The sequence below is a fragment of the Lactuca saligna genome, chromosome 5 (assembly GCF_052625555.1).
Source record: "Lactuca saligna cultivar CGN05327 chromosome 5, ASM5262555v1, whole genome shotgun sequence".
Classification (NCBI taxonomy): domain Eukaryota; kingdom Viridiplantae; phylum Streptophyta; class Magnoliopsida; order Asterales; family Asteraceae; genus Lactuca; species Lactuca saligna.
In genome coordinates, this window is record NC_136421.1 from 210,288,623 (window position 1) to 210,303,404 (window position 14,782).

General features: G+C 32.6%; 1 protein-coding gene across 1 annotated transcript; it reads left to right on the forward strand.

The window, feature by feature from the left end:
- Positions 1-270: 270 nt before the first annotated feature.
- On the forward strand, positions 271-1,091 carry LOC144997447 (uncharacterized). The gene has a single exon (XM_078957357.1). It carries the CDS (start codon positions 292-294, stop codon positions 982-984), a length of 693 nt encoding a protein of 230 aa, XP_078813483.1. The 5' UTR covers positions 271-291; the 3' UTR covers positions 985-1,091.
- Positions 1,092-14,782: the final 13,691 nt, after the last annotated feature.

The following is a 14,782-nucleotide window of genomic DNA, read 5'->3' on the forward strand; positions in this document are numbered from 1 at the left end:
TTAAACACTTGAATAACTAATTAAACGATTAGCACAATTTCAGATAACACATAATTATAGATTTTCATCTAAATCTAAATATTTAATTTCACTATCAATGACAAAAACGTCCCAAATTTTATTATTTATAGGATCAATGTATTAATTATGTCCATAATAAAGTTAACATTTATAATTCATATATCGTTGAATTAATAGTTATTTTGTGTTTCTTTTCCTTTAAGATGACTTATATATACACCCCTTCTATATCTCTCTCCCTACCCTTCTCTCTCTCTCTCTCTCTCAACTATGGAGATCGAACAAACGGCGCCGTTAATGGCCAAAAAGCTCTGGGGTATAATAAGAGCAATTCTCTACATGGTAAAAAGAGGCTTATCAAAAAACATACCATGGCTTGAATTCCAAATGATGCTAAAAAGATCCACCAAGATCGCCGGAAAGGCTATCGGAAACCTCCTTCTTGAACACCAAACACTCTCCTCCGCCCTCACCTGCCGCCCCAACAACATCCGTGCCACCTTCATCTCTCCTCGTGAATACGAATTCAGTTGCAGTGACACCCCTCTTTTTCACTCTAAACGTAAAAACAACCGCCACCATTACTTCGCCAGCAACCACCACCACGGTGCGTTATACCGGCGGTCACATAAGGATCATAACTTAAGTGTTGATAATGTCAAAAGGGTGTTCGATATTTTAAATAATTACGAAGCGGCGACGATGGTAGAGCCAGAAAAATCGCCGTTGACGCTGCTGGGGTTTGGAGGAAATCAGAATGTACGGCAGCTACGGGTGACAGACTCGCCTTTTCCGGTGAATAACACGGAGGAGGACACTCTTCAGGTGGATAAGGCAGCGGAGGAATTCATTAAGAATTTTTATAACGACTTGAAACAACAAAAGAAAAGAGCTGCCGTTCAACCGCCGTCGCCGTTGCTGTCGCCGTCACCTAATTATAACAAATGGGGTCTACTCCGATAAGTTCTTGGTGTTTCTTTTCTTGTTGTAGTTCAATTTCTTTATTCTGTAACACTTTTTTTGCTCCTTGACGTTTATGTTACAAATAATAGATGTTTTTTTTTTTTAAACTGACTTTTAAAATTTATTCACAAAACTTGATCACTTGTCTAATGTCTTTACTCTTTAGGATCGTGCTGTTTTAAGCTGTGATTACAGCGTACGGAAGGAATACAGAATATGTAAATTTATCAACGAAATCAGCCAAAAATACATAAAAAAAAAATATAAAAAAAAGTTTATTTAAATTATATAAATAATTAATATATTTAAAAATACTTATAGAAGCGATCAATAAAATAACATTTTATTCTTTAATACACCAAAACTGACATGTTATAAAATATTTTTAATCGAATCGTTCAACTCGTTTCTGTTTTAGCTAATCTTCTAGTTTTTACTATTTGATTCATTAATACTATTTGAACTGAAAATGACATACTTTTTTTATATATAGAAAATCAATCTATGCCAATGAAATATAAATCCATTTTGTTGGGTGAAATGACTTGGCTGAATATAATTGGTGCGTAAATGGTTATGTCTGGTGTTCGGTCTTTAAGATGCATGGTTGTCTTTTCCATGGTGATTATAGATGTAAAAAAGTGGTTGGGAAGATATTTTCCTACCAATGATCAAGTTACTTTAGAAAACTATAGTTTATGCCCGTTTCATTAGTATTGTTTTATAAAAGAGAACCGTAAACAAAAGAAAATACATACGTTGGTGGTCTCGAACTTTATTATCATCACGCTTAAAAAGATCCATAAGATATCGGCTGAGTCGATTTCATGCATACATGTTTACTATGAAGAATTACGTTGTCGTTTATTTTTAAATGTCCCAACACATACAGCAAAACAAATACATTAATATATGTTCATATAGATCATATGTTTATATATGAACATATGTTTAATATGTTTATCCTATGTATATGAACATATGTTTAATATGTTTATCCTATGTATATATTTATTGTTCATATAGATCATATGTTTATATATGAACATATGTTTATCCTTTGTATATATTTATGTTTATGTAAGAACATATGTTTATATATGAAAATATGTTTATATATGAATATAAATTTATACGTAGGATAAAAATGAAGAAAACGATAATAATAATAATAATAATAATAATAATAATAATAATAATAATAATAATAAAAGTAAATAAGAAGATGAGTTATAAGTCTTTCATTTTAACATAAGTTTATATATGTCATATAAAAACATATGTTCATATATAAACATATGAACATAAGATCTTGTATTTTAACATAAGTTCATATATGTCATATATGCACATATATTCGTGTATGTCATATATGAACATACGTTCATATATGAACATATGAACATAAGATCTTGTATTTTAACATAAGTTTGTATATGTCATATATGAACATATGTTCGTGTATGTCATATATGAACATATGTTAAAAATTGTTTTGTCCACTACAAATGAGCTCCAAAGCTTCTAGTGATTCCATACTCACCACAACTTGTCTTTGAACATCAAGATTGTAAAGCCTTCTCACTTACTAGCTTAACATACTTCTGTGTACCATGTAATTAAATGATCATAAATAGAGCTTAGGTAATGAATCAAAATGTATATGATCTTGGGTTACATTACTTTGTTGATTAAACAGTAGAAACCTAAAACTGATAAACTTACTTGAGCAATCTTTTATTTGAAATCATCATTTTTAATGCCTTGGGAATCCAAATCTTCTTAATTTAATGCTAGGATTATTAATTCTTGCAATGGATCATACTCACTTAACTGTATTGTACTGAAGTAACCAAATCCTTGCAGAACAAGTTGATACATGAGCTCTTTGCTACAAAAAGAAGGAAGAACTTAGCGCCTAATTAAGCTATAGGAACTTCATAAAGCAAACTATAGATCACTGTTGGAATCGATCCCTAAGAACAGTCCAGATTATCATAATGACTGAGAAAATTCGATTACCATTCCTTATTTTGGAATTCAAGGTTATGTCGTTCTGAAAAGATTATGAACAAGAATATAAAAACTCACAAATTAATGGAAATCTAGAGAGATTTTGAAGAAATAGAACATGAATCATAAAAAGTGGAATTTAATTTAATGAAATTGAATCGATAAAATCGATTTGTGATGATTATGCATTAAGTAAAATCCATATGGATTAGATATCATACATTACTTCTCACATTTGTATATTGTTGTACTAATCAACACCGCTACATTGCTTGAGAATGTTGTTGACGGTACCAGATCAACGGTTATTTAATCCAAAGGTTATAAGGTAGTTATGTGGTTATTGTTGGATTATATATCTAAACCCATAACTATAATTGGTATATACTTGAATTGATAGTAGCATAGTCCTTTTGGGTTGTCCTCAAAACTAACAATTAGACAGGATGATTTTTGGAGAGAGATGATGAATTTATTATTTCATTAATAAGTTGAAATAAAGGATTTATTAATGTGTTATTAAAATAATATATTAATTAGAAATCGTATTATTTAATTAATATTTAATCAGAAATTAATTTGAAACTAATTTCGGGATTAAATGAATTAATTAAAAGTGCATGGGCTAAAGTGCAATTTTTTAATAGATGAACAAAGGGTTCCAGAACCTTCCCCAAATGTGGTGGACGGTTTTGGAGGGTATTTTTAGGGTTCCTAGAATATCCTCTAAGATAATTAAGGAGGTGGATAATTAACAAATTTGAATTAATAATATTATATTCAAATTAGGGTTATCTATGACATCTTATCTACATTATAAATAAACCTCTACACCTTGTGATTTTCGATCGCTCTAACCCTAAGAAGGATAGTCGAAATCCTCACGTCTTCTCCTCCTCTCTCCTCATTCATCATCTTGCTAGTGCTGGGTGTGAACCATTAGAGGCACGCAATTTTCGGTGCTTGCTTTCGAAGCTTCAACAACACTAAGGATTTGAATTGTTAATACTATATACAGTAAAATGTATTCTTTTTCTAACCCTGAATATGAATTTCGAAAATTATATTGAATTCCTAAGGTTTCCTAATTGATGTTCAAATACTTGTATGTTAAATTAGACAAAACATAGATCGGGACAATTAGGTGTCATGCATACATAGGATTGCTTGTTATGCTCATAACCCATCAGTGGTATCAGAGCCTTGGCTTGTTTTCTATTGAATTTGATTGCAAGTCGTTTGTAGTTGATCAATTAGGGTTTATGGCAATTAAACCCTTTAGACTTAGGGTTTTCAAAATTTAAGGTTTCCTAACCCTAGATTTCGAAAATTTGGAAAAGGGTTGTAACCATTTCCATTGGCCTACAAGATTTAGATTTTAGGGTTTCCTAACCCTATAATTTTTCGAAATCATGGCAAGGATTTGAAATCCTTGCCTTTCTCCCTAAAATTTACCAAATTTTGGAAATTAGGTTTTTGGTAGGGATTTCTTAATTTTGGCAATTATCTTCTTATTTGATTAACTAGATAATTGCAATATTTGTTTGATCCCTTCCATATTTTCAAAAACTATTAGATATGATAGAAATTTCTTACTTTTTGTAATTATATTATTACTTGTTTAACTAGCTAATTGCTAGATTTTGTGGATCCCTCCCATATTTTCGAAAATAATTAGGGGAATGGATTAGGCTAAATTATGTTGATTAATCTAATTGATAATTCTAAAATTGATTTAATAAATTAATAAAATGTTTAATTAATAAATAATTATTAAATCATTTGGTTTAATGTTAAATTTAAATTACAACTGTTTTAATTTTTGAAATTTAGTAATTAAACCTAGTATTTTGAAATGTTTAAAATACACCTTATACTATATGTCAAATTAAATATTTAATATTTACTATATGTATAAGACAAGTCAGTCGAACCGTTAGTACGCCTCATTCACGAGGCCGATCTATAATGGGAGTATAAGGAAATGCCTATAAAATGGTAGTTGAATAGGTGTCAACTCTCACCCACCGCTTCCTTGATTGGTAGAGGGTCGTTAGCCGAACGTGTTTGATAGGACAAATAATTCTCATAAATAAGTCTAACTGAATTAATAAAGTGACTAAATGTTTTTATAAAATTCTCAATCTTTGTTACTTTAGGAAAAATGTGAATTTAATGCTAATCGATGAAATTGCACATTGCACTTTATATAAGCTATTAGTGGTGTGTGTGGTTAAATGGCACACTAATGTGGACTAATAAAGGGTGGCAATGGGTATCTCATAAATTATCATTGGTTAATGGAGCGTGTGTGGCTAACCAGCACATTGATTAGATGATAAATGACATCGAGTCTACCAAGCTAATATGCATGGTTATTCACATTTCGTTTATGATCCTCGACATCCCAGTCACAAAGTGAGAGAATAATCGAGATTAAACATGTCATTTAATAGTTCAATGAATTTCAAAAGATCTAGGAATTTCATAATATTGAAATTGGTAAAAGTTTACCTACCTAAAATAGATTTGAATTTGATTACGACATCCCTCTTCAAAGTTCGAATCAAAAATATGGATCCTAGCCTTAATATAAATTTATGGGTTAATAACTAAGGATTAAAATCAACTAACTTGAATTCTTTATTCTCCTATTATAGATGTCAAGTTTAGACAATAATGGTCTTCCTCGTTCTTCTGGAAATATTTTTCCTTCCGAGAATGGAAATATTTTTCCTTCCGAGAATGACCTTCCACATTCTGGTCAAGGTGAAAGAATATTCCCTCCTTCTAGCAATGGTGGAAATGGAGGTCATACTTCTTCAACTCTTCATCCTCCTCCTCCAGTGACTCTCCCTAAGTCATGTTTCCTTCAAGTTGAGAAATATGAAGTCACTCAAGCCCTATTGGCATGTAAACATCATGATGGAAAGTCTGTGTGTGCGCATATTCTGAAAATCAAATCGCACATTGACAGATTGGGGATGTTGGGTGTCATTTTCCCAAGGGAGCTGGTCATTGACTTGGTTCTACTTTCGCTTCCTGAATCATATAGTCAGTTCATTAAAGACTACTATATGACTGACCACAACGTGAACCTAAATGATCTGACACATATGTTGATTGTTGCTAAAGCAGAAATGCATAAGAGCACAAGTCAAGAAAAAGTGTTTGAAGGATCTATCTCCTAAATTTCCATGGATAGTGACAATGGCAACAATGGTAGTCCAGAAAAGGTTTCTCTTCCCAATGGAAAGGGATCGGCCAAGGTCAAAATGTTTGACCATATGGTAAAGAGAAATACTAGTTATGAGATAGTTCCATGTGCTAATCCTAAAAGGTCCATATGTTTCTACTGCCAATTGGAGGGGCATTAGTTATGAAGATGTCTAGACTACCTGAAAGATCTTAAAGATGGTAAAAGTTAAGTCATATGACTCGATTTCAGGTACATCCATTATCTAACTCCATTATTTTAATAAGTTCCTATTCATATATTCTTAATACATGATGTGATGATCACATTTTGATGTTTTGTACAATCTAAGAGAAAGAAGGAAGCTTAAGAAGAGTGAGTTGAATTTGATCGAGAAAGATGGATTTCGATCACATGGTTCGATGAACAGATTTTGGAAGCGCTTCTTAGGAGTTATGATGACTTAATATACATCTTAGGAAATTTCTAGAGACATTGTTTTCATATTTTGCATTGTATGAACAAAATATTTCCGCTTATTATCAATAAAAGTGAATTTTTGATTTATCTAGTTTACTTCGTATTTCCTTGTAATGGCATGTATGAAAATTGGTTGTTACATTTCTATTATTATCAATGTTAAAAGCGGATTTGATTCATAATTATATTGTTTGTGGTAATGTCATGATTAACCAAGTGAAAAGGAATTCTCATCACCCAAGTTTCAATTAGATAGAAACTTGGAGTCATGCAAATTGAATAGTGTTATGTATGGGAATCTTGATCGTTGGAAGATTATGACTAATTTATTGATCACATGTTTATGTGAATCAAGTGAGAGACTAAAGAATCTAGTACACAATGATATGGACTATTTAGATCCACCACAAATGACGATAAGTCTATTCGTCATGGTTTACTAGATGATTCAATAAATATGGTTGTGTTTATAAGCGTAAGCATAATTCTAACACCATGAAAAGTTTTTAAAGTGTAATAGAATGAATAAGAAGAATCTATTAGGCAAAAAGATAAAGGTTTCTCCAATCTGAAAGGAAAGGAGAGTACTTTAGTATCATATTTTATGATCATCTTAAAACCATGTCACAAATTGATCATCGAAGAACATCTTGGTACAACTTTTTGAATAAGAAGAGGAATAAAAAATTGTTGAAATGGTTCAATCGAAAGATGAGTCATATTTCGTTTCCAATCAAGTTTTAGAGCCATACTCTAGTAACTATAAATCATATCTTTAAGCTTGTTTCGTATTAAGTAGGTTTACAACACCTCATAAAATGTGGAGTAATAATATTTTCTTACTCTGGCATGTTTTGAGTTGGTATTTGTGATGTTTCTGGATTTAAAAACAAAGGATGAACTAAGACCAATTCAATGAAGTGTTTTCTTGACAAGAATCCACACTAACTTTTGAATATTTGTTTTGCTCATCAAGGAATGCTCCTTGAGAGAGAAACTTATATGTCAAGAAGTCATTGGGAGTCTTATTGATCTGGAAGAATTTCAGGAGTCAGTCAAGAATAAACCTTTTAGTTATCACTAGCACATGACCTGAGGTTGATAACCTATCGTGTTTAGTTGACACATTCTTGTTTCTGTGCACCTTCCTATTCTGTTGGCAATGCTTATGAGTTCTATGGTTCTCATTCAACTACAAAAGGCAGAGCATGTTATTCAGTGATACTACATTGGTCAATATGGGTGACTACTTGACAACACGGAAGCACTGGTAGGCCCTCGTGATACCAGAGGGCAAGAAATTAAGACAAGAATGTTCGGTCCATGAAAGGAAAAACTAAAATTGATTTTGGTTTTATCCTCAACCTTATCTTATGATTGTAGGTTGGAATTGATAAATTCACATGGATGGGAATGAATACACCATAAAATGTAGATGGCAAAAGGTTTTGCTCTAATTCGTGAAAATGATTATAAGGAAACACTTTCGCTAGTAGATTTTAAATCTGATTAATATCATTAAGGTTAGAGGTTGTGATAATTGCATTCTCAATATGAGTACGTCATCCCTTTTCATAGTTCGAATTGTGAGAAATGGTAAGAAATAGTTTGAACGTTTAGGACTTATATCTATAAGTTCTTAAATGGTTTAAACACACATATATGCTATCTAATGAATGTGTACGAGCTTGATAATTCTAGTTAAAGATTTATCGAAGCATTATGTATCATAAATGTGCACTTTAGTAAGAAAGTAAAAAAGTATTGATTTCTGGAAGTCCAGTTAATTTCTGGGTACATTTCAAAGCTAATGGGAGCATAATTGTTATGCAGAAAGAAGCATAATTGTTATGCTAGTGGAAGTGTAATTGTTATGATAAGTGTTGCAAGTTGGCAATACTATTCGTAGGAAACAAAGTTTTCAAGTTTGCAAGTTGAGAATTTTGGAATTGTTTTCCTATGATAAGCTTAGGGGAGAGAGAACTTATACTTCATTTCAAATATAAAAGTTTAGATTGAAGTTTTAATAAAACTTAGTCTTTGACATATATGAATACCGTGCTGAAATGATTTAACATAGGAAATTCAATATATAGAAATATTATAGCAAGAGGTTGATTAGATATCAGGCTTTATGTAAGACATTACGTATTGAGTCCCATATACTTCAAATATAGGATTGTTTACATATGCTATAATATTCACTTGTTCTAATTTTTCCAAATACCTAGGGTATTGAGAGGAAAAAGGACTAGAAATTTGTGTAACTAAAGTTGTTAAACAACTTCCAAGAACATTCTGGTGTTATACCAAAGGATTAGTTGCTTGTGGATAATTGACAATATAGTACTGGTTGGAAGGACCATAGTAACATGCTTTAGATTCGGATGATTATTGATCAAAATTGATGGTCACATGGGAATATGGAAATGTTTCCATAGTAGGAGTTAACGATTAGAATTTACACGTGAGTTAGGAACCTTAATGCAAAAAGGTGTTCAAGAATTGTATCTTGAATTTGAGACTTCGTTACCATGAAAGTGTTTTAAGTAATAAAGTTTCAACGAAACATTTTTTAATATCTTTGGAAAAGTATCTGTGACTCTGAAGCCTCGACATCACCAAAGGATATTGCATGAAAGTTCGAATTCTAACACATTTAGAAGCGACAAGAATTTGGAATTCTTACACATTCTAATTATAATTTGGGATTTTGAAATAAGCATCATTGGAATAATGTCCATTCGATCTGTTCACAAAGGACGGACCGTCGAGAAACATAGTATGCATGTTTATTACATGGCATGCTTGATGTTTAACTCAAGTGTTTAGTTTATTATTCGAAACATTATACAATAAATAAATTTTAGTTAATATGGTGATTAAATAATAACGGTTTTATTTATATTCAATAGTTTTGAGACCATAGTTAATTAGGTTATTATTGTGTTTCACTTGGCATGTTTTACTTCTCGAATAATTGGATTATTCAAACATCCACAGTCAATTATACTTTTGGAAGTAAGTAGTGAATTAAGACTATCATGAATTGAATTGTAGATTGTCTATAGGGATTAAACATAGCAATAGTTTTGCTGCAATGTTCATGAGTACTTGGAGAATTTGGATTTTAAGTATTGGATAAACTTACGCTCAGAGAATTACTTCATGGATTTTATCACGAGTAATTTTGAGATGATAATATCTTATATTCTTGAAACCGAGATATATAAGTTGTTGTTTACAAGTCAGTTGTGCATTGATAATATGTAAACGCATCAGTAACTTGATGTTATAAATTGTATTGTTGTGTATGATCTAATGAGTGAATAGTGCAAGCATATAAGTCGGAGTTTATCCGTTCCTTTTGCCCTAAAGGTAAAATCGATATCTGTGGGCCCCTCGATGATTTGATTTCGACATCTAAGGTGCTTGGCCAAGCCTGGACTGAATTGATGTTTTTAATTGGTAGTCTGATTTCAATTGTCATAAATCAAAAATCGGGAAACAAAAATCTTGGACAGAGAGATTGATTATAATCCATGTCACATTTCCATATGAAATCTCATAGAATGGAGAAATATTTTATCTCTTATCTTAGGACATGTAACTGACTGGGTCAAAGTTCGGCAACGGTTTTGAGAGCTACAATGTGTTAATCAGTTTTTGAAGTTATACTAGCAACTATAGTTATTAGACTTATCCAAGTGGGAGACTATTGGATTAGGTTTCTAGACCCATAATTATAATTGGTATATACTTGAATTGATAGTAGCACAATCCTTTTGGGTTGCCCTCAAAACTAACAACTAGACAGCATGACTTTTGGAGAGAGATGATGAATTTATTATTTGGTTAATAAATTGAAATAAATGATTTATTAATGTATTATGAAAATAATATATTAATTAGAAATCATATTATTTAATTAATATTTAATCAGAAATTGATTTGGAACTAATTTCGGGATTAAAGATATTAATTAAAAGTACATGGAGCTAAAGTGCAATTATTCAATAGTTGAACAAAGGGTTTTAGAACCTTCCCCAAAGCTGGTGGATAATTTTGGAGGATGTTTCTAGGGTTCCTAGAATATCCTCTAAGATAATTAAGGAGATAGATAATTACCAAATTTGAATTAATAATATTATAATTAAATTAGGGTTATCCATGGCATCTTATCTAAACTATAAATAAACCTCTACACCTTGTGAATTTCGTCCACTCTAACCCTAAGAAGGATAGTCGAAATTCTCAACTCTTCTCGTCCTCTCTCCTCTCTTGTCTTCTTGTTAGTGTTGGGTGTGAACCATTAGAGGCACGATATTTGTGGTGTTTGCTCTCGAAGCTTCAACAACACTAAGGATTTGAATTGTTATTACTATATAACAATCAAAGGTATGTTTTTTCTAACCCTAAATATGAATTTCAAAAATTATGTAGAATTCCTAGGGTTTCCCAATTGATGTTCAAATACTTGTATGTTTAATTACAGAAAACATAGATCGGGACAATTAAGGTTGCATGCACACATAGGATTGTTTGTAATATTCATAACCCATAAATTAAATTGTATTACTTGGTTATAATTTGAACATGGCTCTCTGTACTTGGGCTTTGATTCATAGCCTACGTTTTCGACCCTACAGCCAAATCATATGGAATCCGACTCATATAAAATATTTCCTCATCTGTAATTGGGCTTTGAGTCTTACTTAATTTTGAGTTTTTTTGAATAGGTAGTTCTCCTTTCTTGGAATTTTCCATACTAAACCGTTTCAGTACCTTACCCAAGTATGTACTTTAAGTCCAATTAGTCTTCTCTTTCTATCTCTCAAAATTCTTATCCCGAGAATATATACTACATCTCCTAGATCCTCCATAGTGAAACATTTTCCAAGCCAAGATTTAATTTTTACAAGGTTGGAATGTTGTTTCCTATAAGTAGTATGTCATCAACATATAATACTAGAAAGCTACTATACTCCCACTAGCTTTGACATACACACATGACTCATCCTCACTTCTAGAAAAACCAAATTCTTTGACTTTTCCATGAGATCAAAGATTTCAATTAGGATATGCTTCTTTCAATCCATAAATGGATTTCTCAGCTTATACACTCTATTAGGAAGCATTGCATCAACAAAATTATTTGGCTTAGTCATGTAAACTTCCTCAGCCAATTTCCTTTTAAGGAAAGAGGTTTTGACATCCATCTGCCAGATTTTATAGTCATGAAAGACAACTATAGCGAGAATTAACCTAATAGATTTTATCTTAGCCACTGATGAGAAGGTCTCATTTTAGTCAATCCTGGGAGTTTGAGTAAAGACCTTCATAACCAGTCATGTCCTGAATGTGTGCATATTACCATCCATATCGGTCTTCTTCTTGAAGACCCACTTCCAAACTTGGTTGTCATACATGGACTTGATATCGTTTTTTGTTGCCTCTTTCCACTTAGCAGCCTCAGGGCCTACCATAGCTTCCTTTTAGTTAGCTGGTTCTTCCAAATTTACCAGTGTACGATCACTGATAAATGTATCACCATATGTAGTTATATGGAAACCATAGAACTCAGCTGGCATGCTAACTCTACTGGAACGACGAAAAGGTAACGAATTGCCAACTATCTTAACTGGAATTCTTTCTTCTAGTTGAGTGATAATGTCTTCTAAGGTTTCTTCATTGGTTGACTCTTGAATCTCATCAAGGTTAATTGTGATCTCATTGTCCTCTTTGCATATGAGCTCTCTCTCACAAAAGACTCCTTTGTATGCTACAAAGACCACGTTCTAGGTAGGTCTGTAGAATAAATATCCAAAAGACAATTTTGGGTAGCGAATGAAAATACACTTCTCACTTCTGGATTCTAACTTGTCACAAGTCTCTCGTCTAACAAAAGCTTCACAACCCTAGATTTTGATATGTGCTAAAAAGGGAAATCTCATGTCCACATCTCTTAAGGTGTTTTGGCAACCTTTTAGTAGGGACAAGATTGAGGATATGGGCGTTTGTCTCTAAGGTATACCTCCAGAAGGAAATAGGAAGAGTAATTTGACTCATCATGGAACGAACCATGTCCAACAAGGTTCAATTGCGCCTCTCAGCCACACCATTAAGTTGTGGTGTCCTAGGAGGAGTCAATTGTGAAACTATTCCGCATTCCTTGAGGTAGTAGTGGAACTCAATACTAAGATATTCTCCTCATCTATCAGATCTGAGCATCTTTATCTTCCTGGCTAATTGATTCTCGACTTCATGTTTAATCTCTTTAAAATTTTCAAAGGTTTCTGATTTATGTTTGATTACGTACTTATAGACATATCTACTATACTCATATATAAATGTTACATAAAATTGATTAGCATCTCTTGTGCTCGATCCGAAGGGTCCACACACAAGTCACAGTTTAATACACATCATTACAAGGTAAAGATTCAAATATAAAAACACCATGTTGTAAATAAGAATTAAACCATTTAAATCAATAAAAGAGTAGCGAAACCTTGTCTAAACAATGCATGAATGAAATAGTGTTTCATATCATTTCTGATGAATAGCAACAAGCAATTAAATTAATACTAACATCACTATTAAGCACAAGCTAATAAGTCCCAATCTGGTAACAGGAGAAGATCGCTTATTTCCCATAATCAGATTCATCCTCCTCGCTTTCTTTTAATCCCTACAAATCAAAACAAATCTGAAAACCACATGCTGTATCAAGGACCCAAGAACGAGTAGATTGTGAGTTATTTGTTTGAATAGTGTATATATCTAATGATGATTGCTTTACTTTTCCATCATTGATGTCTTGCAGGTACTTAGGGCAATAGTAACAAGTGGCCTCTTTGGGGTCACTAACAGCTGGAATATCTAAATTAGGCCTTACCTTTGGGCCATTGCTAGATGACCTAGCTTGGACCTTTTTCTTCCAATTAGCTTTAGTAGCAGCCTTCCTTTTCTTCCCTTTTCCCTTGTTGATGGACAAAACAGGAGCATTAGTAGAAGGGGCTGGATTCTTTCCCTTCATTCCTGACTCAACAATCTGTAGCAAGTTGTAGAGTTGGGACAATGTGGTTTCTGTGCTGTTTAAATGATAAGCTAATATAAACTGATCATAAAAACTTGGCAAGCAGCTGAAGACCATGTCAATGTCCAACTCCTCATCAAAGTGCACATTGATCCTAACAAGGTGTTCCATGTATCTTTGCATTCTCTACATATGGTTGCACACAGACTCTTCCTTTTTCATCTTGCAAGCCATGAGGGACTTGACCACTTCATATTTCTCTGGACGAGCTCTTCATGTGGTACTTTTCCACAAGTCATTGTTCATGTCATATGGCTAGTAGTCCTCATAGAACTTTTGCAACCCAATAGCCATGGTAGCGATCATGATGCAAGCAACTTTTGTTGCATCATCATAATGTTTCTTGTAGGATGCTAGTTGTTTAGGAGTAGCTTTGGCTTCATCAATTTCAACAAGTTTTTCTTCAATAACATATATGTTGCCCTCGAATTCAAGATCCATCTTGATATTACACATATAATCATTGTAGTTGGTTCCATCAAAGGTCACCTTGGACATGATAGAGAGTAGGGAGAAACCTGAGTGGTGGATAGATGACGATGGCGCAGAAGCATCACCAGGAGTAGACATCTACAAGAAAAGAAGGTGCTTTTAGTTAGATGACAATTATCCTTAATATTTAACCTATAATAATAACTTTAAGGCTAGGATCCAAAATAACAATTCACAACTAAGAATAGGGATGTTGTAATCTTATTGCAAATTTATGAAGGTAGGTAAAAGAAATTTACCAATTTCGAACTATGAAATTCCTAGATCTTTTGAGATTCATCAAATCTATCAATGTCATGTTTAATCTCATATTATGTTCTTCTATTTGTGATTGGGATACCTAGGATCACAAACCAGATGTGAATAACCATACAAATATGTTTGGCACTTCTAGATGTCATTTATCATCCCATTTTAATGTGCCGACCACCCACATGTTCTCCATTAATCGATGACAATTTTTAAGAATCCCATTATTACTTTTTATAGTCACTATTAGTGTTCCGGTTAACCACATA